This window comes from Myotis lucifugus, unplaced genomic scaffold (assembly GCF_000147115.1).
Source record: "Myotis lucifugus unplaced genomic scaffold, Myoluc2.0 scaffold_465, whole genome shotgun sequence".
Taxonomy (NCBI): domain Eukaryota; kingdom Metazoa; phylum Chordata; class Mammalia; order Chiroptera; family Vespertilionidae; genus Myotis; species Myotis lucifugus.
In genome coordinates, this window is record NW_005871513.1 from 337,061 (window position 1) to 363,284 (window position 26,224).

General features: G+C 52.7%; 1 protein-coding gene across 8 annotated transcripts in view; it reads left to right on the forward strand.

The window, feature by feature from the left end:
* The window catches only part of SPTAN1 (spectrin alpha, non-erythrocytic 1), a 61,034-nt gene that overhangs the window by 34,232 nt on the left and 578 nt on the right, over window positions 1-26,224 (forward strand). For 2 of the 8 annotated variants that reach the window (XM_023744496.1, XM_023744499.1), the window contains 29 exons: window positions 1,593-1,640; window positions 2,397-2,488; window positions 2,760-2,904; window positions 3,007-3,188; window positions 5,398-5,497; window positions 5,661-5,858; window positions 5,958-6,104; window positions 7,449-7,552; window positions 7,657-7,819; window positions 8,173-8,187; window positions 9,769-9,900; window positions 10,100-10,237; window positions 11,132-11,236; window positions 13,964-14,172; window positions 14,979-15,129; window positions 15,350-15,471; window positions 15,802-15,934; window positions 17,533-17,631; window positions 19,399-19,558; window positions 20,124-20,200; window positions 20,641-20,850; window positions 21,159-21,455; window positions 21,921-22,033; window positions 22,417-22,434; window positions 24,744-24,798; window positions 25,235-25,431; window positions 25,556-25,609; window positions 25,690-25,836; window positions 25,913-26,060. In XM_023744496.1, the coding sequence (XP_023600264.1) occupies window positions 1,593-1,640; window positions 2,397-2,488; window positions 2,760-2,904; window positions 3,007-3,188; window positions 5,398-5,497; window positions 5,661-5,858; window positions 5,958-6,104; window positions 7,449-7,552; window positions 7,657-7,819; window positions 8,173-8,187; window positions 9,769-9,900; window positions 10,100-10,237; window positions 11,132-11,236; window positions 13,964-14,172; window positions 14,979-15,129; window positions 15,350-15,471; window positions 15,802-15,934; window positions 17,533-17,631; window positions 19,399-19,558; window positions 20,124-20,200; window positions 20,641-20,850; window positions 21,159-21,455; window positions 21,921-22,033; window positions 22,417-22,434; window positions 24,744-24,798; window positions 25,235-25,431; window positions 25,556-25,609; window positions 25,690-25,836; window positions 25,913-26,060 (3,759 nt within the window). Of the gene's footprint in view, window positions 1-1,592; window positions 1,641-2,396; window positions 2,489-2,759; window positions 2,905-3,006; window positions 3,189-5,397; window positions 5,498-5,660; window positions 5,859-5,957; window positions 6,105-7,448; window positions 7,553-7,656; window positions 7,820-8,172; window positions 8,188-9,768; window positions 9,901-10,099; window positions 10,238-11,131; window positions 11,237-13,963; window positions 14,173-14,978; window positions 15,130-15,349; window positions 15,472-15,801; window positions 15,935-17,532; window positions 17,632-19,398; window positions 19,559-20,123; window positions 20,201-20,617; window positions 20,851-21,158; window positions 21,456-21,920; window positions 22,034-22,416; window positions 22,435-24,743; window positions 24,799-25,127; window positions 25,432-25,555; window positions 25,610-25,689; window positions 25,837-25,912; window positions 26,061-26,224 lie in introns of those variants that run through there. The other 6 variants (XM_023744500.1, XM_023744497.1, XM_023744498.1 and 3 more) reach the window with 5 other exon arrangements.

Genomic DNA, 26,224 nt, shown 5'->3' on the forward strand with positions numbered 1-26,224 from the left:
CTGACTTGTCCGGGTGGCGCTTGCCCGGGAGTGCAGGCTGGAGCTTTGTTATGTGAGTGTTTGCAGCTGTGATTATGGAACCAGTGGCCTAGGTCCTAGACCCGGAGCGTCTTTCCTCCCCCAGCTCTGCAGCGATTCGGCACTTGGCTTATGGGCTGGCATTAGATAGAGCGGGTTTCTACTTGATGAAAGTGTACCTTTCGGTGACGAAGGTGTGGGAGCCTCAAAGCAAAAGGCTTCCCAACACCAGTACCCCCCCTGCCCTGGGGGTGCTTCTCACCTGTCCCTGGAGGGCTCGGTGAAGGGTGTGTTTCTCGGCCTTCCACCCTCTGGGCTCTGACTATCCCGCTCATTAAATAGGTTCCAAACTGGGTGGGAGGCATTTTCCCTTTAATTCTACTTCCTCCCCTTTTTTATATCTTAAATTTTTTTTAAGTATGTTTTTATTTATTTTGGAGAGGGAGAGATAAAAACGTGGATGAGAGAGAAACATGGATCAGCTGCCTCCTACAGGCCCCCTACTGGGGATCCAGCCCGAAACCCTGGCATTTGCCCTGACCAGAAATCGAACCGGCGACCTCTTGGTGCATGGGTCGATGCTCAACCACTGATCACACTGGCTGGGCCAGTCTTAATTCTTACAGAGCAAAGTTTGATCAACGATGACATGAGTGGGCAACGACCTTATCAGTCTGACCTCCAGGTAGTTTTTCTGCTGACAAGTATTCTTTCAGAAATGTATTTCAGATGGCTTTGTGAATAGCAAAGCTCTTATTTCTGAAAGGGCCGGAGACAGTGGTGTCTGCCTTCTGAATCCTATGCACACCCACACTGGTTGAAAATGTCACCTGCGCGTATCATAGGGGCATTTGAGATCCTGAGTCCCTGCATCCAAGCTTGTCCTTACCCCACCAGTCCCTCACCCTGTCTTACTTCCTGTAAGATTATGGGCATCACAGTGCAATGCCAAGGCAGTTTCTTTCAGATAAAACCAGGGATCTGAGAACTAGGGATCTCTTTGTGAGATCCCAAGAGAAACATGGTTTTTAAGAAGTAGCTACGTTGACCGAAAGAAAGCTAATTCATTGGTTTACTTTTCCATCTCGTGAGGGCTGTTGCCCTTAAGTCAAGGGGACACTTAAAAAGAACTGCAACCCAGTAACCATAATTAGAAATTAAATTATTCATCTACTTGAATGTTAAAAACCGTCTCAGCTGCCAGCATTTGTTAAGTTGAATATGTTTTCTGGGCTGTTCTCCTGTAGTGTGGGCAAGAAAAAGACTCACTGGCCTTTAAACAGTTTTTCTCTCCAAACACTTGTTTAAATTGTAATTTTCACCATTTTCTTTTCACTCTTCATCAAGGAAAATTAATCATTGAGTTGGTCTAATTGTGCACTTGGGTCTTTTCATGGCTTTCTTGTGGTTGATACCTTTAATTAATGCCTCTGCTCAGAATTTTGACAGATTCCTTTAAGATAATTTTGGTTGACAATTGGGAACTAATGAATGGTACTTGAATCTCAGATTTCTGTCCCTTAATTGACAGACACTTGATTAGTTTTGCTCTTCTGCTTTCCTCCTCTACATAGTCTGCTCGCCTGATGGTTCACACCGTGGCCACCTTTAATTCCATCAAGGTAAGGAAGCACGGCTGCTCCCTGCCTCCCGCTCTCCTCTCCGCTTCCTTCTCCTCTCGCACGCAGCTCTTGTCCTAATTAATGCGTGAGCTGTAGCACGCATCACTCTCCTTGCTCTGAGGGTGTCCTGGCAAATATTAACTCTGCTTGTGCACCAAGGTTCACTTTTCCACCAAAAACTCGCCAGGTCTTACCAGAGTTAGCCTTCCCATAGGATCCAGTAGGGCCTGGAGCTGCAAGGACGGCTGTGGCTGTCCCTCTGGCCTCCTCACAGCAGAGGTTGAGCCTCCCTTTCTGGACCCGAGGGTGGCTTGTCTCCGGCAGACAAAGTCCGCAGCGCTGCCACGCTTCTCGGGCCTGGTGATGGGACAGCGGGCTCATGTTCAGGAGCCGTGGACTCAGGTTTGTCCACTAGGCAGTCATGCATGAAGCACTTGCTATGTGTTGGGTACTGGCCTGGGAGCTGACAGTGAGGATGAGTCGGCAGCATCTCCTGCTGTTTCCAAGGTGATTCCAGATCAGGGATGGAGTGTTCACGCCGTCGGACATGGCCAGCTGTGGCAAGGTTGTGGCCGCCTGGATTTTGCTGTAGTTCTGTACAAATGTTTTCAACTGGGAAGGCTGGAGAGAGAACATTCTCTGTGCCCCAGCCTTTCCTTTCATGTGAAACCACCAGTTTTTTGGCCTTTTCCCCAGAGTCTGGGGAGGCCTGACAGAGAGGGGTTGCCAAAGAGCTGACGCATCACTGTCCTGCAGGAGCTGAACGAGCGGTGGCGGTCCCTGCAGCAACTGGCCGAGGAGCGCAGCCAGCTCTTGGGCAGCGCCCATGAGGTGCAGAGGTTCCACAGGTGAGCAGCAGCGCAGGGCTGGGAGGGGACACTGCCACCGTCCCCACACCTGCTGACGCTTCAGAGTGACAGCTGGAGCTGGTTGGCATTTGTGCTCTGGCCCCTGGGCCTGTGTGTGACGGGGCGGGTGCTTGGTAAATCCTGCTGAGGGAGTGAGTGTATCTGCGCTTGGACTAGTGGTGGACCCTTGACAGCTGTGCCCGTGCCGGCTAAGAATAGTCAAGGCAGCTGTCTCGGCACTGACTAACGTGAACGTGTGTCTCGCCTGTAGAGATGCTGACGAAACTAAAGAATGGATTGAAGAGAAGAACCAGGCTCTAAACACAGACAATTATGGCCACGATCTGGCCAGCGTCCAAGCCCTGCAGCGCAAGCACGAGGGCTTTGAGAGGGACCTCGCGGCTCTCGGAGACAAGGTGGGAGCCGCAGAGTCCTCTTCTGCATTCGTGCCCGCGGCAGCTCTTAGCTTCCGTGGAGCAGAGCCCTGAGCTCTTGCTTCCTCACCTCTCCTCCCCCAGGTAAACTCCCTTGGGGACACAGCCGAGCGCCTGATCCAGTCCCACCCTGAGTCCGCAGAGGACCTGCAGGAGAAGTGCACCGAGTTAAACCAGGCGTGGAGCAGCCTGGGGAAGCGTGCGGACCAGCGCAAGGCCAAGCTGGGCGACTCCCACGACCTGCAGCGCTTCCTGAGCGACTTCCGGTAAAGCACGCAGCATTCACTCAGCTCCGGGGCAGGGGGCCTCTCAGGGGTCATTTCCTTCAAACTACTGGCTGCCAGAAAGGCAAAAATAAGTCTCCTCTTCCGCCAAGTGTGTGCGCGCAGAGGCACACACAGCTCCCCTCCCCTGCCAAGCGCTGTTTCTTCCTTAAACAGAGTTTTCACTTAATACGGATATGGCTTAGTCTTCTCCATTTTCCTTATTTAGAAACATTTCAAGTCTGCTGAGAAATGGAGAGAATTCACAGTGCACACCCAGGATACCCTTCACCTGTCCCTAACTTTTTGTGACATTTGCTTTATCTCTAAATCTGTGCTTTGGTTTCTCTGAACCACATGACAGTAGGTTGCAGGTGCCTGGTATTTACCTCCAGTCCTTCAGCGGGCAGCTCCCGGGAACAAGGTCTCCTCCCACCTGCCTGCGTTTGGATGGCCACTAAGAAACCCCGCACTAAGACAGCAGGATTTGGTTGGCTCGTGTAGTTCCTTCCATTCATCTCGGATCTGCCTCACAGGCAGGGCTTTTTTAAAGAATATATATATATATATATATTTTATTGATTTTTTACAGAGAGGAAGGGAAAGGGATAGAGAGTTAGAAACATCGATGAGGGAGAAAAATCGACCAGCTGCCTCCTGCACACCCCCTACTGGGGATGTGCCCGCAACCAAGGTACATGCCCTTGACTGGAATCGAACCTGGGACCCTTGAATCCGCAGGCCGACGCTCTACCCACTGAGCCAAACCGGTCAGGGCTTGCAGGGCTTATGTTTTGATCGAGGATCTAGTTGAGAGTTACTATCTGCATTTGGTAGGCTGGTCTCCGTCATCTAGAGCAGAACCCCTCTGCCCTCGGTCACTGACCTTCCTGAAAGCCCAGGGCAGTCGTCTTGTGGAATGTCCCATGATCTGGGACCTCAGTCTTTTTAAGGCTGCGTAGCCTTCTACTTGTTTAGTAGTACCATTTAGGACAAGCGTTTCTTTTGTATGTCGTTGTGCTAACGGTGCTCTCCCACGCTCCTGTCTGTGTGTGCTTGCCGGGGCATGTCCTCTGCTGGGATGGGAGCAGGCCCATGTGCTCTTCGCCTTCAGGGCCTCTGGTAGGAGGTCCCGGTTGTGTTTTGTTTCCTTTGAAGTAAAAGTCATGAAATAGTCACTTTAGTGTATTCACAGTGTCATGCAACCACCCACTCTCTAGTTTTGAAACTTCATCACCCTAGAACATGGGGAACATCCGGCCCGAGGGCCATATAAAGCCTGAGAGATCATTTGGTCTGGGCCTGCCAAGACATTAGGGGGTGAGTTAATTAAATGTTTGACCAAATATAGCAGGCTATTTTTTTAAGAGAGAGAGCATTTTTATTATTTTAAATGTATTTACTGATTTCAGAGAGGGAGAAAGAGAAACATCAATGATGAGAGGAAATCATTGATTGTCTGCCTCCTGCACGCCCCACACTGGGGATCTAGCCCACAACCCAAGCATGTGCCCTTGACCAGAATTGAATCCAGGACCCTTCAGTCTGCAGGCCGACGCTCTATCCACTGAGCCTGACCAGCTAGGGCTAGCAGGCTAATTTTTAAGTGGATAATTTTGTATGGCCCAAGACTGATGTTACAAACATCCAGTTGGCCCTTGGCAGAGAAAAGATTCCCCACCCCTGGCCTAGAACACCCAGACCCCATAAGTAATCACTCCCCATTGAATCTGCCTCATGTTTCCATGGACTTGCCTTTCTGGGTGTGTGATGTAAAGGAAGCATATGACGTGTGGCCTTACACATGGACTTCTGTGCCCGTGTATGTGGTCATCTGTGAGCAGCTGGATTAAATGCATGCATGGACCTAGGACTTTTAAGGCTCAATCCTAAAGAAGGCATTGTCATTTGAAGCTGTAACCACAGCTGTGGTCTCTGTTAGAACCTATTACTCTGTAGGATGGAAAGGTTCTTAGTTATGAAGCTATTCATTTTTCCTCGAAGGAATTTTTTATTTTTTAAAAATACGTCAATAACTTGAACAAGAGGCTTTGACATAACTTTGCTCAGAGATCTGGCCCCATTTGGTAGATTGACTGGATTCACCCCAAATAGCCTTCTGAGACAAGAGTTGCTAGTTCTCTCTTTCCTGGACAGCAAGCCTGCTTGCCAAATAATGTAATGACTGCTCCTCTGTGGGTCTGGTTTCCAGGGATCTCATGTCTTGGATTAATGGGATACGAGGGTTGGTGTCCTCAGACGAGCTAGCCAAGGATGTCACCGGAGCTGAAGCTTTGCTGGAACGACACCAGGTGGGTAGACCTGCCTGCTGAGGAGCAGAGACTCGGTTGCTCTGCTGGGCCGGGAAGACCTCAGCGTCCCCCCTGCCCCCGTCACCCTTTGTTGTGAGCTGGTGGTTGACATTAGAGTGAGCATCTTCTGCCGGTTACCTAATCCCTTCCCTCCTCTTGGCAGGAACACCGGACAGAAATTGATGCCAGGGCTGGCACTTTCCAGGCATTTGAGCAGTTTGGGCAGCAGCTGTTGGCCCATGGGCACTATGCCAGCCCAGAGATCAAGGAGAAACTAGATATTCTAGATCAGGAGCGTGCAGATCTGGAGAAGGCCTGGGCGCAGCGCAGGATGATGTTGGACCAGTGCCTGGAACTGCAGGTGAGTGCGCTGGACAGTAGCTTCCTGTGTGCCACAGGGGTTCAGGCCCGGTGTTTCCTTGCAAAGGCTCTGCCTTCTCACTGTCTCGCCCTTCTTTAGCTGTTTCATCGGGACTGTGAGCAAGCAGAGAACTGGATGGCCGCCCGGGAGGCCTTTTTGAATACAGAAGACAAAGGGGACTCACTGGACAGTGTGGAGGCCCTGATCAAAAAACATGAGGACTTTGACAAAGCCATTAATGTCCAGGTGAGGCCTTCGTACCTAAGAGTCTGAACTGGATTTTTCCCGATTGACATCTTTATTGTTTGGTTGGTTTTTATTCTTTTTTATCATTATTGATTTTAGGGAGGGAGGGAGGGAGGGGGGAAGAGAGAAACATCAATGTGAGAGAGCTACATTGATTCGGCATCAAACCTGAAACCTGGGTATTGTGCCCTGATTGGGAATTGAACCGTTGACCTTCTGGAATGACACTCCAACCACCTGAGCCACACCAAACAGGGCCCAATTGACATCTTTTTTTTTTAATAGGGGGGGGGGGCGGGGAGAGGAACATCGATGGGAGAAACATCCATCGACTGCCTCCTGCACACCCCATACTGGAGATTGAGCCCCCAACCTGGGTATGTGCCCTGACCAGTAATCGAACTGGCAACTTCTTGGTGCATGGGACACTCAACCAACTGAGCCACACCGGCTGGGCCCAACTGATATCTTCGATGGCTTTTCCTCCTTTACTCTGTTAACAACTAGAATAAAAAGTAGTTATTGGTTTGATTAATTCAGCTGGAGAGCTCTGGCAGCTTCCTCAAATGACAGTGCTCAACACTGACTACATGAAGGAAGCAGTGTAGCCACCAGTACATCTCCCAGGATCGCCTGTGCAGCCCAGGAGATGAGTTACACCAGTAGTTTTCTTAACTTTACACAGACATTCTGAGGTTTTGGTCATGGGAAGCCACAGGGAAAAGGTTATTGAGAGAGGGAAGGAAATAAAGCTGTGGGGCCCTGGCCATTGTGTCTCGGTTGGAGCACCGACCATCCACCAAAGGGTCCTGAATTTGATTCCCGATCGGGGCACATGCCTAGGCTGCAGGTTCACTCCCCAGTTGGGGCCCATGTGGGGGCATCCAGCTGGTGTGTCTCACATCGGGGTCTCTCACACATACACACTAGCGTCAATAAACATTCTCAGGTGAGGATGAGGGCGGGATTAGGGTTAGGGTTAGGGAACACACTAACAGAAATCAGAAAGAGATAAAATGCTTTGATTTATAAATCACTTTGTTGAAAATCTGACCACCTTTTCCACTTAAGCCTCGTTTTGTATGTGACATTTACTGGTGTCCTAGCCCCCTGCCCCACCCCAGTGTGACCTGGAATCTTGAGTTAAACTCTACTCTAGTAATGATTGAAATCAAGCTTTCTTCTGGCTTTTTACACTCCTCCTTCTAAAGTGTCAGTGTATTCTGATCCTGCACCAGCTAGTTCTTGGTCACCCAAAATAACCGCGCTCTGCGCGAGACCTGCAGTCCAGGGCGGGCAGAGCCGCCTCGCCCACCCTGACCTCACGCCTCCGCTTGCCCGCAGGAGGAGAAGATTGCCGCTCTGCAGTCCTTTGCTGACCAGCTCATCGCTGCCGGCCACTATGCCAAAGGCGACATTTCTAGCCGGCGCAATGAGGTTTTGGACAGGTGGGTGCCCCGTGGTGCTGACAGATCCCACCACACCTGTGGGAGAGCCCTGGCCAGACCTGTTTGAGGGGTGCTCACATTGGGTCTCTGTTTCTCTTGCTCAGGTGGCGACGTCTTAAAGCCCAGATGATTGAAAAAAGGTCAAAGCTGGGAGAATCGCAAACCCTCCAGCAGTTCAGCCGGGACGTGGATGAGATCGAGGCTTGGATCAGCGAAAAATTACAGACCGCAAGCGATGAGTCCTACAAGGACCCCACGAACATCCAGGTGAGCTGGACCGGCTGGCTGTTGTCTCCAAAGTAGCCGAGGCCCTTGAGTAGGTTGTGTTAAATATGGCATCTGTGAGAGGGGGGACGCCTGGAAACAAGCTCCTGGTGCCCATGGGGCAGCCATTGGACATTGTCCTGATAAGTTGAGCTGGTGCGAAGTTGTCAACTGCTCCGTCTCTATTGAAATGGTCCGTATCTGCTAAAAGTCTGTAGAGTCCCCTTCTGTTTGCTGTCCCCAAATGCTCAGCTTCCCAGGGGAAGTATGACAGCAAAATGAGTTTCTGTTTAATAGCTGATTTGTGTGTTCACATCAGTGTACTGAACTCTTGTTATTTCAATCTGTTTTTGTAGCTTTCCAAGCTGCTGGTAAGTTTTTTTGTCTCTCAAAGTTTTAGTTAAATGAGCTCCAGTATTTGTGTTCTGTATAGATTCTTGTTATCGTGGTCACACGCAGTCTGCTGGTGTCTCTTCACCCATCCTTTCATTTCTAATCATCCATCACACTCCATCCAAGTGTCCCTGTGGGATGTGGCTTCTCTGTTGTCATTAGCCTGCACCCTTCATTCCCCGTCCCCTCTCCCAGTGTATCAGGGAGGCAAGTTCTGTGCAATGTTTGATTTGGGGGGCACTAGTTGACTGCTTTCTTGCCAGAGGGGCTTCTTTTAAAAAATGAAATAATCAGCTTTTCTGTGTAGACGTGGGCTCGTGGCCCTCAGTGGCCTAGGGCCGTGGGTCTAGTGGGGGGTGAGAGTTTTGTGCTGGTCACGGGAGAGGGACAGTGCGGGATCCTCAGAGAGGCAGACGATCTGCTCCCAACCCTAAGAGGAGCCAGCGGAAAGGGCTGAGCAAAAAGTGGGCATTACCCAAGGAATGGTGAAAGGGACGTTTCCATCCACATGGAGCTCGGAAATTGCATACGTGGATGGAAGAAATGAAGAAATAGAATAGATGGGATTCGAAACCAAAGAGCCATCAGAACAAGAAGAGGGAAATTGGGCTTGGTCAGGACTTGGGGTACTTGAGACCTTGTTGTTCTTGTTCCAAGGCACAGGCACCTGGGGACATGGCAGGGCCACTTGGTGTCAGTGCTGTGCTCAGCCAGCCAGGTGGCTCCATCCTTTGACAGTTGCTGCCCCTGAAATGAAACATTTGATGCAGAATTCTTCCCCACCTGTACTGCTTTTTTCTTTTAGTTCTTTTCCCCCCAAATAACATTCTCCATGAGACGCTGCGTTTCTCACCCAGAATTGTGCCACAGCTATGTCCTCGCACTTGTCTCTTGTGTTCCCGTGCCTCCTGGTCCTTTGTGGTTTAAAATAAAAACACTGTTAGGCCCCAGGATCAGGAGCCCATCCAGCATCAGGAGCCACCACTCCCCGCCCTCTCTTTTCTTAGCAAAGCGAAGTCCCTACCTGGACTCAAGCCTGGATTTTTACAATATCCAGGAGTTTTGATAACGACAGCTACCAAATGAGAAGCCAGCGAAGCCACAGTCTGCCACAGAGGGTCGGCCGGCCCTCCATATGCATTGCTTCGTAGTGACGCTGCCGTAGATGATGAGAGATCTGTATGTGTGTCATTGTCAGTGTTCTGTCCACTAAGGAGAACGTCGTGGATGGAAATTGATGTTCAAGTAGATTCAATACTTCAATTGGCCATTGAGATTTCAGCAAAATGTTAGAAAGTATATAATTCCAGGACTTCACTCCCAAATAGCCAGTCCTGTATTTAAGATCAACTCAGCTCACTGTTCTGAGCTGGTGCCCTTCCTTTCGCTGCCCCAGCCCCTAAAACAGCCACAGGTTCTTCGGTTGCCTTCTCTCAAAATGTTGGCACTTTCCCCCAGGTCTTTAAGTTTGCTGCCACTCCCTCCCTTCTGAGAGCCCCTCCCCCCTGGGAAGATGTAAGTGAGGCCCAGGCTTTGAAAGGTGGTTTTGGTGTTTTTAGAGCAAGCACCAGAAGCACCAGGCCTTCGAAGCAGAGCTGCACGCCAATGCCGACCGGATCCGCGGCGTCATCGACACCGGCAACTCCCTGATTGAGCGCGGGGCCTGTGCCGGCAGCGAGGATGCTGTGAAGGTAGGGGCCCCAGCTCCACGCAGGCTCAGGGACAAGAGGGGCTGGTTTCAGCGCATCAGAAGGCTTCGGGCTGCATACAATGGGGACACGAGTGAGATCGGCTGCTCTGAGTGTCTCCTCTCAAGTGTGTCAAGTCGGCTTTAGCAGAGCAGGTTCTTCGTGGATTTCGCCATCTCTGAGGGCTCCTTCTCTTCCCCAGGCCCGTCTGGCTGCCTTAGCTGACCAGTGGCAATTCCTGGTGCAGAAGTCAGCTGAAAAGAGCCAGAAACTGAAAGAAGCCAACAAACAGCAGAACTTTAACACCGGAATCAAGGACTTTGACTTCTGGCTCTCCGAGGTAATGCCGAGATGTCTAGTCATTTTGGATAGTAGTTCAGTCAGCAAACGTAAAGCCATGGAAAGTCAGGGCTCTCCCCACTCCCCTTTTAGCAGAATCTTCACTATCAGATGAGAGCTGTGCAGGGCTGAGAAGTAGTGCGAAGGGATGCTTAGAGTAGAGTAAGCTTATTTTTGATGGGTCTTGGACTAGAGACCACTCCTCCATAGGGAGTGTAGTGAGCAGGAAGCCAGAGTTAGCAGTGTGCTCTGTAGGAGAGTTGGAGAATACAGAAAGTGTAACAATAGCAATGTTTAGAGCCCACTACGCTATCCATGTCTAGTCTGTACATATTCACTTGAATACTTGTGTGGCTGTATTTTTATATATAGTTGGGCTCACGATGTAATTTTTATTAGTATGTATTGGGAGTGTTATCCCCAAGTCTCTAGTAATTCCTCCTAAACATTTGAATAGCTACCCAAGTCCAAGTTGTGCCATCATGTAATCATTCCCATGTGGTTGGACATTCAGGTCTTCCAGGTTTGGGGCACTATATGTTGTGCTGCAGTGAGCATCCCTGTGTAGTAATCTCTGCCCACGCTGCTAAGCCTTTCCCTTGCAGAGTTTCCTTGAAGTGGGATTGCTCTGCATTTTGCCATCAAACCACTTTAAGGCTCAGTGACCCTGCCTTAAGCTGTAGCATTTAAACTCACAGGCACTTGAGGTTTTGATTGACAGAAAGAGAGAGCATCTTAGGCCGTGTGGGCTGATACAGGCTGAGCATAACAGTAACGTGTGATTGAGAGGTGTGCTGCCCTGCAAACTAAGACCCAGATAACAGCTGAGCAGCCGGGTTTTCCAGAACTCAGCGTGCACCATACCGTAGCCTTTCCTTTTGTCTTTCACTGCCAGGTGGAGGCCCTTCTGGCATCTGAAGATTACGGCAAAGATCTGGCTTCTGTAAACAACCTGCTAAAAAAACATCAGCTGCTGGAGGCGGATATATCTGCCCACGAGGTGAGCAGAGGGGTGGCCAGGCCAGTGTTTGGACACAGTTGTGCATTTGGGACAGGAGAGGGGTGTCTGTCACTCCAAGCCGAGGGCCTCAAACATTGTAGTCTTGGGGCCACTTTATACTCTGAACGTTATTGAGGGGCCCTGAGGAGTGTGTGGGCTTTATTTATCAATATGCATCATTATTAAAAGTAAATAAATTTTAAAAGTTAAATTGTACTAATGCATATCAATGGGTTACATACTATATGACTTCATTTATATAACATTCTTGAAATGACAAGTTAGAGGCGGGGAACAAATTAGTGGTTGCCAGGGGTTGGGAATGGGGAGGTGTGCAGCTGTAAGGTACAAGGAAGTTCATTCGTGCTAACAGAACAACGCCAGTGCCTTGATTTTGGTGGTGATTACACACATCTACACATAAGATAAAATTGCACGGAACGACACGCACAAATGAATGCATGTGAAAAAGAGTGGAATCAGAGTAAGGTCGGTGGACCGATTCCACCAATGCAGTGGAATGGCTGGTTTTGTTCCTGTGCTGTGGAAGACGCTACAGTGGGGAGAGGATGCATAAACTGAGCTGTTTTTGCCACTTCCTGGGGAATCCATAAATTTATTAATTAATTTAAAATAAGCCACTACAAGCTAACATTTTTATGAATTATTACTAAATTTTTCCAAAAACAGAAATAAAGCAAGAGTGGCATTGGTTGTATTTTTGCCAATCTCTCTAATGTCCAGCTTCATAGAAGATGGCTGGCTTCCCAGAGCTGCTCCTGAACTCAGTTAGTTGTGGTGTGTCATCTGAAAATACAGCCTCTCACAGGTAGTTCGAGAAGGGAGCCATATTTCAATTCAGATAATTAATGTGAATATTTGCTACTACACCAGACTCAGTAAGTGGTCGTTTCTTAAAGGTTAGTTGCAAAATGGACTCTTAAGCTTTACCGGGTTTTGTATTGTTTCCTATTAAAATGTACTGGTCCATGTTGGACTTTGAATGGATCTTCTTTTTTTTTTTTAATATATTTTTATTGAATTTTTACAGAGAGGAAGGGAGAGAGATAGAGAGTTGGAAACATCAATGAGAAACATAGATCAGCTGCCTCCTACACGCCCCCTACTGGGGCTCAAGCCTGCATCCAAGGTACATGCCTTGACTGGAATTGAACCTGGGACCCTTTAGTCTGAAGGCCAACACTATCCACTGAGCCAAACCGGTCAGGGCATTGAATGGATCTTTCACCTGTGCACGAGTTACAGAATCATTTGGAAAATACTGGTTCGCTGAGTTATGTAGATCTTCTAAATGTGGACACATTTCATTATATCTTCACATTAGTTAACATCACAACCAGTCTCAACACAAAAGTCGTGCCTACTGGAAAGCTGACAAGCTCATAGAAGTAGACAAAAATTTTCCAAAATTACATTTTCTCATGAAAATTTTATCAGCAACAAACTCAGGTGTCCTTAAAGTGACAGATTCACTTTTATTATTCTCAGCACAGTATTTGTGAGATCCCAGTCTGAGTGGCCGTAGTTTGTCTGTTGGTTACCTTTCAAGTGAAGTGGTGTCTGTGAAAACGTGGCTCGTGAGCTCGCACCACGTGCTTTCCCAGGACAGTCGCTGAACTTGAGTCTGCAGCAGAAGGGTGTGCTTTCCCTTTGTCACTCAGGCTTTTAAGTGACATGGACTCAGGGATATTTAGTACAGTTGATGGCTTTTGCTGCTTTTTAAAATATTTTTTATCGTAAGTTTGTTTTAAAGAGGCATCTTATAATACATACAAAACATTTTCTAATGATAGAAGTTTGATTATATCACAAAAGATATATAAGTCAGCCAGAAATCCCAAAACCTTACTCCATAGTATCATATCCAAGTGTGCAAAAATGGATAATATTATTTTGATGAATTTTTAATTCAGTCAACTGCTAAGTCACAGGATACAAGATCTGGGTTGAACTTTTTCTTAAATAGTTTGCATAGGCAGACACTGGTTTGCTAGGCAGTTTCCTGTCTTGTCATTCCCTGGTGAGCAGGAAGCGGAGGGGTACCAAGCAGTGCCCATGTCCTCCTTGAACTGCGCTGCTCCTGCTGCCTATGGCAATGGCTCAGAAGTAGGCGGGCATCCTCACGAGAGGGGGTGGAAATCCCCACAGCAGAAAACAGCCAGTGTGCTGTTTCCACAGGGAAAAGTAAAGGCAGAGAGGCCAACGAAATGCCTGAACCCAGAAGAAACCCTAACATAACTAAGTAATGACCTCTTCATGAAACACTCCTCTGAGAGGAGAAAAACCAAAACTACCGGTTTTTAAATTCTCAATGGAAAAACAATAAAACCACAGATTGGAGCCATGGAGGTAAAATTTTTGTTGCTTTTTAAAGGGTGTCTGTGAGGCAGCCCTTTTTCCTGGGAGTGCAGGGCAGTGAAGAGTCAGCTTCTGTGTGCAGTTTGCCTGCCCTGAGCTAAGGCATCAGCACCCCACGCCATTGCTGTCGCCCATCAGTGCAAACAAACACAGTTGTGTTGTTATGAACATAGTTTTGACCTTGTAGAACCCAGGGGACCGCACACCACACTTTGAGAATATCCACACTCCACACCAAATGTATCGTAAACCAGCCTTCGTCACTGAGAACGTCCTGGGCTGTTACTTTCAAGCAGGTATTCCTGGGGACCCAGATTTCTGACCCCTCCATCACGTCCCTTCCCCCAGGATCGCCTGAAGGACCTGAACAGCCAGGCAGACAGCCTGATGACCAGCAGCGCCTTCGACACCTCCCAAGTGAAGGACAAGCGGGACACCATCAACAGTCGTTTCCAGAAGATCAAGAGCATGGCAGCCTCCCGGCGGGCCAAGTTGAATGAGTCCCATCGCCTGCACCAGTTCTTCCGGGACATGGACGACGAGGAGTCCTGGATCAAGTACGTGCTCCTGGACTTCGTGCTCGGGGCCTCTAGGACACCCCCGGAGCCTTGAATGGCAGAGGAACCATGGGGCTGAGTGAGTCAGGTCCAGGCTATCTGGCCATGAGATTTGGTCGTTCCTGGACTGTGTGGTGAGACAGGGAAGTGGCAGAAAGGGCCTGGCCTCCCAGCCACGCTGTGCTGGGTCCCAGCTCCACCACTCACTGTGGAACGCCTAGGTTCCTTCCCATGTCCAGGTCAGCAGTGACAGTGGTCAGCATTGGCCTCCGAATGGTGGTGACACGTGATGGTTACACTAGACCTACCCTGAGATCGCTGGGGTACATCACTTCTTGAAGGAAGGAGAGGAGATTGTTTTTAATCCTCTCTCCCCCACAAAATTTTAGTCTACGTTTTCTAGTTGATGGCGCATATAAATGGACAATTTTAAGGAGGGGGGAATATCTTAATTCCTCACTTTAAAAATTATATCAGTGTCTTTATAATTCCCGTGTGTGGTATGTGGACGTTTGGTAAAGTGGGGTTGAAGGGCAATGCCACAGCGCCTTCTTGTTCTCCAGTGCACCCCAGCCCTCTGAGAGTCAGGCACAGCACTGCCTGCTCCCACATACGTACATGGACACTGTTCATTTGGGAAATAGAGGCTTTTGTTTTCCAGAAAACTGACAGTGTTTTCCTGGAGGAATTGGTGGATGTAGGTGAAGGATATCATGAGGGCTGTAAATTTCACAGCAGTTTTGCCCAAACATCTCCAGTTGAAAACATGGAGGTGCAGAGACTGACCGCCTGCCTGTGTTGTCCAGAGAGAAGAAGCTGCTGGTGAGCTCTGAGGACTACGGCCGGGACTTAACAGGCGTCCAGAACCTGAGGAAGAAGCACAAGCGGCTGGAGGACCTGAGGAAGAAGCACAAGCGGCTGGAGGCAGAACTGGCTGCTCACGAGCCTGCGATCCAGGTGAGGGGCCTGCGGTCCAGGTGAGGGCCTGGCCGAGAGGGCAGCGGGATTGAATGGGCCCAGGTGACGTACGAAGAAACCTTTGTTCTCACTCCAGGGTCTGTAGCCCCTCAGCCCGAACCGAACGGTGGGAGTTGCGAACTGGAGCTGAGGCCTGTGCCTGCCGAGGCCTGTGCCTGCCTCTTAGCAGCAGTGGCTATTCATGTGCTCTTGGCCGCAGGGCGTCCTGGACACTGGGAAGAAGCTGTCTGACGACAACACCATCGGGAAGGAGGAGATCCAGCAGCGCCTGGCGCAGTTTGTGGAGCACTGGAAGGAGCTGAAGCAGCTGGCGACAGCCCGGTGAGTGGCAGAGGAGGGCACGGGACCCGCTGGGACTCGGGAGGCCTGCACGGAGCTTCCAGGCCCGCCCGCTGCCTCCTGGACCCTTTCCCTTGGGTGTGCGAGGCCACGGATGGCTGGCTCCAGAGCCACCTCTGACAGGCCCCTGCTGAGCTGGTTCCAGTATGAGACTCGGAACCCAGCATATGCCCAGAATTTCCCGGTTGCTCAGCACTGTCTCTACTTGGTGTTTGCAGAGCTTGACTAAACCGCTTACGTCACACACTGGTCAGTCTTCTTAAGCAGAGTCAGTGTTGGAAGAACTGCTGATTTTTCTGTCTGTGCACACAGGGGCCAGCGGCTGGAAGAGTCCTTGGAATACCAGCAGTTTGTCGCCAACGTGGAAGAGGAGGAAGCCTGGATCAATGAGAAGATGACCCTGGTGGCCAGTGAGGATTATGGAGACACCCTCGCTGCCATCCAGGTCAGAGAAGCTGAAGGCGCCGCCGGCTTCCTTTCTTAGCGCTGCCTCTGGTCCCCATTTCACCGCGGGTTTGTCAGGGCTGTGCTCTTCCCAGGGCACCACACAGCCAGCAGCCAAGGTCTCATTGGTTGAGTTTTGCCCTCAAGATCTTAGGCTGGAGATGTCCCTCTGTAGACAAAACTGGCATGACTTTGTGAGCCCCATGCATGGGGCCTTGTTGTCAGTTAAGCAGTATCATTAGTATCGTCACCACGATAACTGGTGCTCTGTTGCTTTGCTGTGGCCACCATGACAAAATCGCCAGCAGGTGGCTTTAAAACAACAGACGTGTATTGTCACAGTTCTGGAGGCCAGAAGCCTGAGATAAGGGGTAGACAGGACCTTGCTCTCTGAGACTTCCAGGGGGGGAACCCTCCTGGCCTTGCAGCTCCTGGTCGCCCCCGGCATTCCTTGGCTCGTGGCAGCATCACTCTAACCTCCGTCTCTGTGTTCAGGGCCTGTCTTCTCTCTGTGCCTATCCTCCCATGGCATTCTCTGGATGTTTCTGGGTCCACATTTCCCTTAAAAGGACACTGTCATCAGAGTAGGACCCAGTCTAATGACCTCATCTTAACTTGATCACCTCTGCAGCGGCCTCACGTCCCCATTCACAGGTGCCAGGGCGTAGGAATTCATCATTTCTTTTAGGGGCACACAGTTCAACACACAACGTTGGTTAACTATCGCTCTGCAACCACCCTAAAAACAGCAGTTCTCATTTCCCTTTATTATGTGAATGGGGACAGTCTCTCTGCTGCTTTCACTTGGGTCCCTCACGGCTGCATTGAGACCGAGGGCAGCGGGCTGACATCCAGGATGGTGTCACTCCTGTGGCTGGCAGCTGTCCCTCCACATGCCTCGGCCTCAGCAGCTGGACCGGCTTCCATAGGCAGCATTCGCGCAGCAGAAGCAGAGTCTGCAAGGGCTCTTCAGGCCTCGTCTCAGACGTAACAGCATTGTCCTCGCAGCCTTCTGTTGGTCACAGCAGTCACAAGGCCGCCGGGGTCATGGGTGGAAGGATAGACTCCCCTTTTGATAGGAGGGGCTGCATATTCTCGTAGAATGTTCCTGAATGGGAGCCACCAACTGAGGAAGCAGAGTTTACATCCCCGAGAAGGGTAGCCCTGAGTCACCCCTCACGATGGGGATCCTGAGCAGCTCCTCGGGGACCCGGGGTAGAGCTGACATGCAGCGAGGGCTTCCCTCCTGTGTGCTTGGGCCTGAAGCACAGTCTCCAGTGCTTCGGTCCCTTAGGAGACGCGTCCAGTTACACCTCAGGATAGGTCTAGAGGGGAAGAGAGACCATGCTGATTGGCCCCTTCAGAAAGGCCTTCCCTGGCGTCACTTCCCAAGGCCAGTCCCCTGCCGGTTACTCTCGCTGCAGCCGGGTTTTACTACCTTCATAACAGCTCGTTTATTTCTGTACCCGTCGCCGTCTCGGCCCCTAGCTAGACTGATGGTGTGAGGGCATGCGCCTTCCAGTCTGTGACCCTCTGTCCCGCAGCTGGCACACGGGCACATGCCAGGCACTCAGAGCCACCTTGCTGCCTCCCCTGCAGGGCTTACTGAAGAAGCATGAAGCTTTCGAGACAGACTTCACTGTGCACAAGGATCGTGTGAATGACGTGTGCACTAATGGACAAGACCTTGTTAAGAAGGTGAGTCCTGCCCGCTGGGGAGACCCTGGTTTCCAACATCGGGACTCCCGCATGCTGACACCTCAGTTGTCCCACACTCACCCCAGGATAGTCACCAAAGGTTTGCACCAGACCAATTCCAAGTCCATTCCTGTGTTTCACAAAGAAGAGGGAGATTGTGTGACTAGTGGCCATTCTCCCCAGTTTGAAGCCAGTGAGTAGTTACTCTACAGCACTGACTGCCTGACGAAGCAGAGGAGCATCCGAGGTCCTTCTGTGGCCCTGGCCCTCCCTCCCATGTGGCTGTTCTTGTCTGTTTCTCAGTAATAAAGCCCTTTACAGAGAGAGTAGGATGCACGTGAGCAAGTCAAATAGTCCCCATCGAGCCACCACCAGAGACCACGGCAAGGCCTTTGCCCAGCCTTCCAGACTTCCTCTCCACAGTACAGCTCCCCAGGGTGAAGGATGCCTGATTGGCTTACCCACCCTGCACAGTTACCTGCGGCCTGGCTGTTACACAGGACGAGTTAGAAGTGAATCTGTTAAAGGCTCGAGGGTTATTTTGCTCAGATGGCCCTTTCTGTAGAGGGAGGAAGGGTTGGGTGCCCCTCCATAGCAGGGGAGTCACCCCGCTGCAGTTCCAGATGAGACCTGTCCCCACACGTCAGGAGTGAGTCTCCATCAGTCGCTTAAATGACACACATTTAGCGCCACAAGGCAAGCAACTTTCACAGCAGTTATTTCCTGTCTCGAACCATCAGCCAGCAAGCTGTCTTATCACAGGACTTGGCCAGTAATCAGGCCTTGGAGAGGAGACTAGAGATTGGGTCCGTAGGAGGTAACAACGTAGTAAAAATGGGTTTCACTGGAGAGGGTTTTCCTGGCCCCGGTGGGCGAATTAAGTGAAACGAACTCTAGAGGAGGGTGTACAGATGTGGGTGACACCTCTGCACGGCCCCCGGCGGCAGCCCCCTGGTGCTGCGCTCTGTTCTTCACACGGGACAGGACTGGTTTGTGGGTCTCCTTTGGCCTCTGAACAAGAGGCCAGTGCCTCTCGCCCTCAGCAGCAGCCTTGGCCTCCTCCCTGCGCTTCTCTTTAAACTTCCTGCTGATGGGGAGGATTGTTTTCAAATACAATTTTATTTTATTTTTTAAATATATTTTATTGATTTTTCACAGAGAGGAAGGGAGAGGGATAGAGAGTTAGAAACATTGATGAGAGAGAAACATCGATCAGCTGCCTCCTACACACCCCCTACTGGGATGTGCCCGCAACCAAGGTACATGCCCTTGACCAGAATCGAACCTGGGACCTCTCAGTCCACAGGCCGACGCTCTATCCACTGAGCCAAACCGGTCAGGGCTCAAATACGATTTTAACCAAGACTGAACCCAAGTGTCTGAGACTTTGTAGTTTCAGTCTCCACAGTGTCAGAACACTTTCTGAACCATCGTTCTTAGTGACTATGTGTGATAGCCCTTCTTTGGATGTGTAGTATTTTTTCTAAGTGGTAATTTGGGCTTTTCCCAGTTGTTTGCTATCAAAAATAATGTCGATACATCATTGTGACTTAACATTCCAGTCTATTCCTCATTATTCCTTTAGAACTTCCTTTAAATGGAACTGCAGTATCCACCTTTTCAAGGCTTTCTCTGTTGCTCTCCCCCGCGGTGGTTGGCACACGTGGCGCATCTTCCAGAAATGGAGGCCTTCCCGCAGGGAGGGCCAGGGCAGGTCACTGCGGGGCGGTGAGGCTGACCAGAGCGTGCCTTCTCTTCATGGCCTAGAACAATCACCACGAGGAGAACATCTCTTCCAAGATGAAGGGCTTGAACGGGAAAGTGTCCGACTTGGAGAAAGCTGCCGCCCAGAGGAAGGCGAAGCTTGACGAGAACTCGGCCTTCCTTCAGTTCAACTGGAAGGCGGACGTGGTGGAGTCGTGGATCGGTGAGCACTGTCTCGCAGGCCCCACGTTTCCCAGCCCAGCCAGCAGGGTTGCCCCGGGCCCACGGCGCCTCCACTCCCTTTGCAGTGGGTTTTCTTCTGCAGAGGAGCTGGTCACGTGGGCAGAGAGCCGCCACCAGGGCACACCCCTGGCGGCAGCAGAAGGAGCCAGTGTCCTGACCCAGAGTCCCAGGGCCTCCGTGTCCAGCACTGGGCCACACACAGGTTCTCACACACACACAGGCCCTTGGCCAGTGAAAGAAGCAGGGAATGTCACAGCAGGAACAAAATGCGCACAGCAGCTTGCACCGGGCGGCATCAGCACTGCCCCTCACTGCTGGGTCCAGGGTGTGATCAGCTTCCCTGAGAGGAGGAAGCAGCCTGGTTTTGGGACCAAGTGGCCTTAGCGGTTATCACTTAAGTAGCGATTGAACCTACTCTTCATGGCGCAGATGGAGAATGGGGTCTGGGGTGCAGAAGCAGGCAGGTAACGTGGCTCAGAGACTGCTCTTGGTAGAGTTGGCATTTCACCGGAGGAGAGCTGTATTTCCCACGCTTGGTTTTCTAGGTGAAAAGGAGAACAGCTTGAAGACAGACGACTATGGCCGAGATCTGTCTTCTGTCCAAACTCTCCTTACCAAACAGGTCAGTGGTGGCCCCTGGTTGGTGGATCGAGAGTCACTCAAATAGTGTTTCCTGGCAGATAAATGAAGGTCGGCGTCTTTCACTGAGATACTTGACTCTTCTACGTTGGGCTCTAGGGACTCGGCAGTAACAAGATACAGTCCTGGTCCTCGGGAGCTTGCACACTAGGCGTGTGCGGTGGCCTGACGGGTGCTGACGGTGTGCGCGCAGCACGCACTGTGCTCACACTCAGTGTCTGACCTCAGTGCCTGCGGGGCGAGGGGGCTGGGGAGGAGGCTGCTGTCAGAATCCGTGGTCTGAGGGACAAGCAGAAGAGGAGGCGGTGTGACCAGGGCAGGACAAGGTGGGGACTCCAGGCTGACAGTCTGGCTAAGGCACCAGACAGAGCGAGTGCGGGTCTCACTGTGGCCACTGCAGATGACTCCTGACTCCTGTTCCAGGAAACCTTTGACGCCGGCCTGCAGGCCTTCCAGCAGGAGGGCATCGCCAACATCACTGCCCTCAAAGACCAGCTGCTGGCCGCAAAGCACATTCAGTCCAAGGCCATCGAGGCCCGGCACGCCTCCCTCATGAAGAGATGGAGCCAGCTTCTGGCCAACTCGGCCACCCGGAAGAAGAAGCTGCTGGAGGCTCAGAGTCACTTCCGCAAGGTGAGGGGGGCCGGCCAGGCTCAGCCGCCCAGCGCCCGGCAACGGGGACCCGTCTTCCACTTGCCAGGCTCTGCGTCAGTTTGGCACAGAGGTTCTGCACAGGGCGTGGCGTCAGCTTCAGCTGGGCAGTGAGCTCCCTGCCGTTCAGAAACCCCAGGGCAGGCTGAGTTCTCACACACAAGGGGAAGGGTGGCAGGGAAGACAGAAGTGGACGTGGGAGAAAGGAGCCAAGCCCGCCCCGTGCCGTCTCAACCCTGTGCCCAGGGAACTCCCCCGGCCTGTCCTGACTCCGTCTCCTCTGCTTTCAGGTGGAGGACCTCTTCCTGACCTTTGCCAAAAAGGCTTCTGCCTTCAACAGCTGGTTTGAAAATGCAGAGGAGGATTTGACGGACCCTGTGCGCTGCAACTCCCTGGAAGAAATCAAGGCCTTGCGAGAGGCCCACGACGCCTTCCGCTCCTCCCTCAGCTCCGCCCAGGCTGACTTCAACCAGCTGGCCGAGCTCGACCGCCAGATCAAAAGCTTCCGCGTGGCCTCCAACCCCTACACCTGGTTCACCATGGAGGCCCTGGAGGAGACCTGGAGGAACCTGCAGAAGATCATTAAGGTGCCCTCCCACTGCTCCCTGCATCCTGTCCAGGCTGTCGGCCTGGGACCCGTCAGAGAAACCCCTTGAGCAGGAGAGCGATGAGATTCGGGCGGAGGAAGCGGGGTTTTGTTTATCAGAAGTTACCATGTCACCATAGCAACCCACCCTTACCTGTCACCAGTCAGTTCCACGGCACAGCTTGCCAGAGTTCTGGCAGGGGTTCGAGCAGCTAGAGAATTACTGAGTGCTCTGAGCTCATGCGTGTCTCCCAGATTTCCTCCTGTGTCTCTGGGTTAAGGTTGACATCAGTCCTTCCTGACCTCCAGAGCCAGTTTCTTGTGTTCATCATCAGAAAACAGCTTCCTACTCCTTCCCAATGTGAAGGCCAGCTGTCCCTTCCCGAGGGCAGAGCCGTCACCATCCCGGGCCTGTCTGTGCCGGAGGGGCTGGGTGACAGGGCTCCTGCCTCCCTTTGGTCCTTAGGAGAGGGAGCTGGAGCTGCAGAAGGAGCAGCGCCGGCAGGAGGAGAATGACAAGCTGCGGCAGGAGTTTGCACAGCACGCCAACGCCTTCCACCAGTGGATCCAGGAGACCAGGTGCGGCCCCACCTGCTCAGCCCTGGGAGCATGCTGGTCCCGGGCTGAATACCTGGGCCTCCAGGTCGAGGGAAGCTTTGCATGAAAGCAGGAGGCATGCTGGGCATTAAGGAAAGGGTTAGGAGCGTGGGAACCAGAGGGTGGGTGGCATTAGAACGGTGTTCTTGAAGTTACTTCTCCCAATTCGGGGGGGGATGGGGGGAGACAGTGCATGGCCCCTGGTCAGCCCTGAGCAACAACTCAGTGCCAGAGGGTATGGGGTGAATGCAGGGTGGGTACTGATGTTGGTTTTGGTTTTCTTTTCTTTCTCGTGTCTCCCTCTCCCGATGGCTGCTGTTTGGACACCATCTTGTCTCGCTGCTGCTTGGATCCCATCTCCACAGAACGTATCTCCTCGATGGGTTAATATTGTCTTATTTCTCCGGGCTCGTGGTGTGGTGGTGTCTCCTGTGCTTGTCCCTCTACCCTCTGTCCCCCTGTGGCCTGGCTTTCAGAGGACCCCAGGGTGGGCCTTCCTGCGCCTTCCTGCCCAGGGCAGGCTACACTTCCCCTGCCCCGTCCCTGTCATCTCACAAGGAGTGTGTGCCCTGCCCCACAGCCCACTGTCCCTAACGCCTGCCGTCTGGGAGGGGAGCCACTCCCACCTTCCTGTTCCAATTGCAAGTGCTCTTGGGTAGGAATGTGACCAGCCAGAAGGCCAGAGCCTCTGGGAGCCCCCATGCTGGTTCGTGCCCCTGCCTCGTGTGTCCACTGGGACTGTTTAGTCCTGAGGAAGGCCGTGGCACAAAGCAGGATGCCCATGTTTAGGGGGCTCAGGCTGGCTCAGGAAGTCCCCAGCTGTGATCTCTCCCCCAGCAATCCCCGTTTTCCCCGGGGGGGGGTGGGGGTACAGGTGTCATTTACCCTAATCCAAGGCAAAAGCGCCCTGTGTTTCTGAGTGATAGGGTTTGGAAGGAGTCCAGGAGGAGCAGGGCCAACCCGCCCAGTCCCAGTAGGAGCCTCTTCCCCCGGCTTGGCTTCTGGCTGGGCCGGTCACCTTTGCATTCTCTCCCAGGCCACTGTCAAGGCCAGGGTTGGTGGTAGCACCGTGTTTTAGACTCGCACTCCTAAGGCTCTGCACAGGGGAATGGAGCAGGGGGAGAAACGTGCCCACGGATCTGTCCCCACGTGCTGAGCGCAGAATGGGTCAGCATTTAGAGATCAGTTTCAAGCTTGAGCTCGTAAGCACCCCTGGTGTCTGCTTTCCTCCCGGGCCCCGTGGCTGTGTCTGCTGGTCCTGGTCTTGTCTCCGTAAGGTGCTGTGCTCCCCTTACTGTGTGGCTCCTCCCAGCCCTGTCCAGTGTTGCCCAGCCCGTGTGCACTGCCCCGAGGCTGCCTGTCCCCCCAGACCGGCCCTCAGCTCTCCCTCTACCAGGTCCCTGCCTGGGCTCCAGGTTGCCCTGCCTGTGCACTGCCAGCTTGGGCCTGTGGTGTGTGTGTCTCGGTATTGCTCTCGCCTCCCCCTTCCTTTGGTGTATTCACTTGGTTTCTTTTCTTTAAATAGCATAGCATATCGTCGGGTCATTCGTGTCTATCAGTATGAAGTTGGGGATGATCTGTCTGGAAGGTTTTTCTCCTCTTATTTCTCTTCTTACCTCACTGTGGTTTACCAATGCACTCGGCTTCCCAGGCGGCTCCGCTTTCTCACTAACCCACTGCCCTCGGCCGCTTGGGACAGAGGGGTCTGTCCTCCTCCCCCTGCACCAGCACCCAGCCTCCCGTCCCCGGTCCTGGGGGGTGCTTGGCCCTGGGGGACATGGCATGACTGTGAGTCTCACCTGCTGGGGTAGGAGGAAGCCTGGTGCCTTGCCTTGCTAGACACTTGACCTTGGGAGGTTTCGGAGCTAACCCTGGCTCACTGGGTGTAAGAGGGGAGGTTGGGGCAAATGTGGGTCTGGGGGAGGCTGGGCTAAAACCCACTAAGGACACACACAGTGTGACTGTCTCTGCACGTGACCCAGCCTGACTGTCGTCTTCGTTCACTGGTAGCCTTCTGTGACCTGGCACTGTGTTACGGGAAGATGGAGGCTCCCACAGCCCCTGCTCTTCAGAGCTTGGCCCTGAAGGAGCCTCTGTGTTCCCAGTCATGGGTCCTGAGTCTGGGGCTTAGTCACAGCCACCTCCCTCCTTTGGGCAGAATTAGAAACGTTTAAAACGCATGTCTAGTCGTGATCTCTTAGCACCCAGTTTCCGTGTCTGAGGGGTCAGCCGACAGCACCTCCCCCTTGAACGTGGCTCCCCTCCTCCCTAAGGTCTCCCGCCTGTCAGTGGCCTGTTTATGGGGTGTCTCTGCAGAGGGGGGTGCGCTGTCAATGAGGCCTGCAGACCGTCTCTGCTCCCTTAAAGTCTGTCCTGAGGTACGAGGGCCTCACTTGGGTCCATCACCAAATCAATGGGGCTGGGCCTGAAGAGCCCCCGAGGAAGGGTCCTGTCCTGGGAGCAGGCTGGCAGGCGCCCAGCCCGGGCCCACCAGCTGGCCTGGGCAGCGGCAGCTTTCCTCTAAAACAGGAAAACGGTTGCCTGCCTGTTCTTGGGGCCGCTAGGAAGAGATAGCCAATAGCAGGTGTTTCCTTAATAGAAGGAACTGGAGACTGCAGGCCCTGTTTTATCTAAGATGGCTCCTTTAGAGCTCGCTCGGGTCCCTCCCGCCTCACTGTGCTTCCGTGTTTAGGTCCTGCATGGTGGAAGAATCCGGGACCCTTGAATCCCAGCTGGAAGCTACCAAAGTAAGTGCCCCAAGGGCTCCTGGCTCGGCTGAGACCCTTCACGTACCCACCCCAGCAGGCCTGCCTGGTTCAAAGTCAGGCACAAGGTGGGCTGGTTGGGTACCTGATTTCCCTTGGCTTACAGTAGCCTGGGTCCCCGTCATTTTAAAGGAAGTCTTTGGGGGTTGCTGCCTGGAGCCCTGCTTGAAAAGGAGCAGGCTCCTCTGGTCCTTAGTGTAGTTTCCCAGGCAGGTCTGCCCACTGCCCTGTGGCTCTCACATTGAAGTCTCTCCCTCTCCTGAGGCTGCTGGACTCCACCCCTCATCCCACCCCTTTCCCATTGCACACCGCCCTGCTGCTCTCAGACGGGGCGGGCCAGGGCCATTAGCCAGCTCCTGGGCTTGGTGACCAAGGTGAGAGCCCCTCTCCCATACATCTCTGCCCCGCATCCCTGCAGCGCAAGCACCAGGAGATTCGAGCCATGAGAAGTCAGCTGAAGAAGATTGAGGACCTGGGCGCGGCCATGGAGGAAGCCCTGATCCTGGACAACAAGTACACGGAGCACAGCACGGTGGGCCTGGCCCAGCAGTGGGACCAGCTCGACCAGCTGGGCATGCGCATGCAGCATAACCTGGAGCAGCAGATCCAGGCCAGGTACTTCGCTGGCCCTGGGGGCTGTGGGAGGACGTCTGAGCTGCCTGACCACAGTCACCCAGCGTCGGCAGTCACGTTACTGTTGTGTGGGGGACTCGGTCCCAAATCCTGTCCTTTCTTCCAGGAACACAACAGGGGTGACTGAGGAGGCCCTCAAAGAGTTCAGCATGATGTTTAAGTGAGTACACCTGTACCCTGGGCTGGGGCAGGGGCTCAGCAGGGCCCGTGTGCTGAGCTGCCCTGGACTTTGTGCTGCAGACACTTTGACAAGGACAAATCTGGCCGCCTGAACCACCAGGAGTTCAAGTCCTGCCTGCGCTCCCTGGGTTACGACCTGCCCATGGTGGAGGAAGGGGAGCCCGACCCCGAGTTCGAGGCGATTCTGGACACTGTGGATCCAAACAGGTGAGCCTCAGAGTAGTGGAGGCGGCTCTGCCTCACTACTCCCTCCTGCTCACTGCACTTGTCCCCCCTCCCCCAGGGACGGCCATGTCTCCCTGCAAGAATACATGGCTTTCATGATCAGCCGTGAGACGGAGAATGTCAAGTCCAGTGAGGAGATCGAGAGCGCCTTCCGGGCCCTGAGCTCCGAGGGGAAGCCTTACGTGACCAAGGAGGAGCTGTACCAGGTCTGGGCCTCTGCTCCTGCTCCCACCCTGGGAGGGGGGTTAGGGGCAGAGCTGAGTCTACAGTAGCAGACCCCACCTTGGAGGGTTCCCCCCCCCCCCCCCCCCCGCTGGGGATAGGTGTTTCACGCTCACCTACATGAATCTCAGCCCAGGCCAAAGTCCTG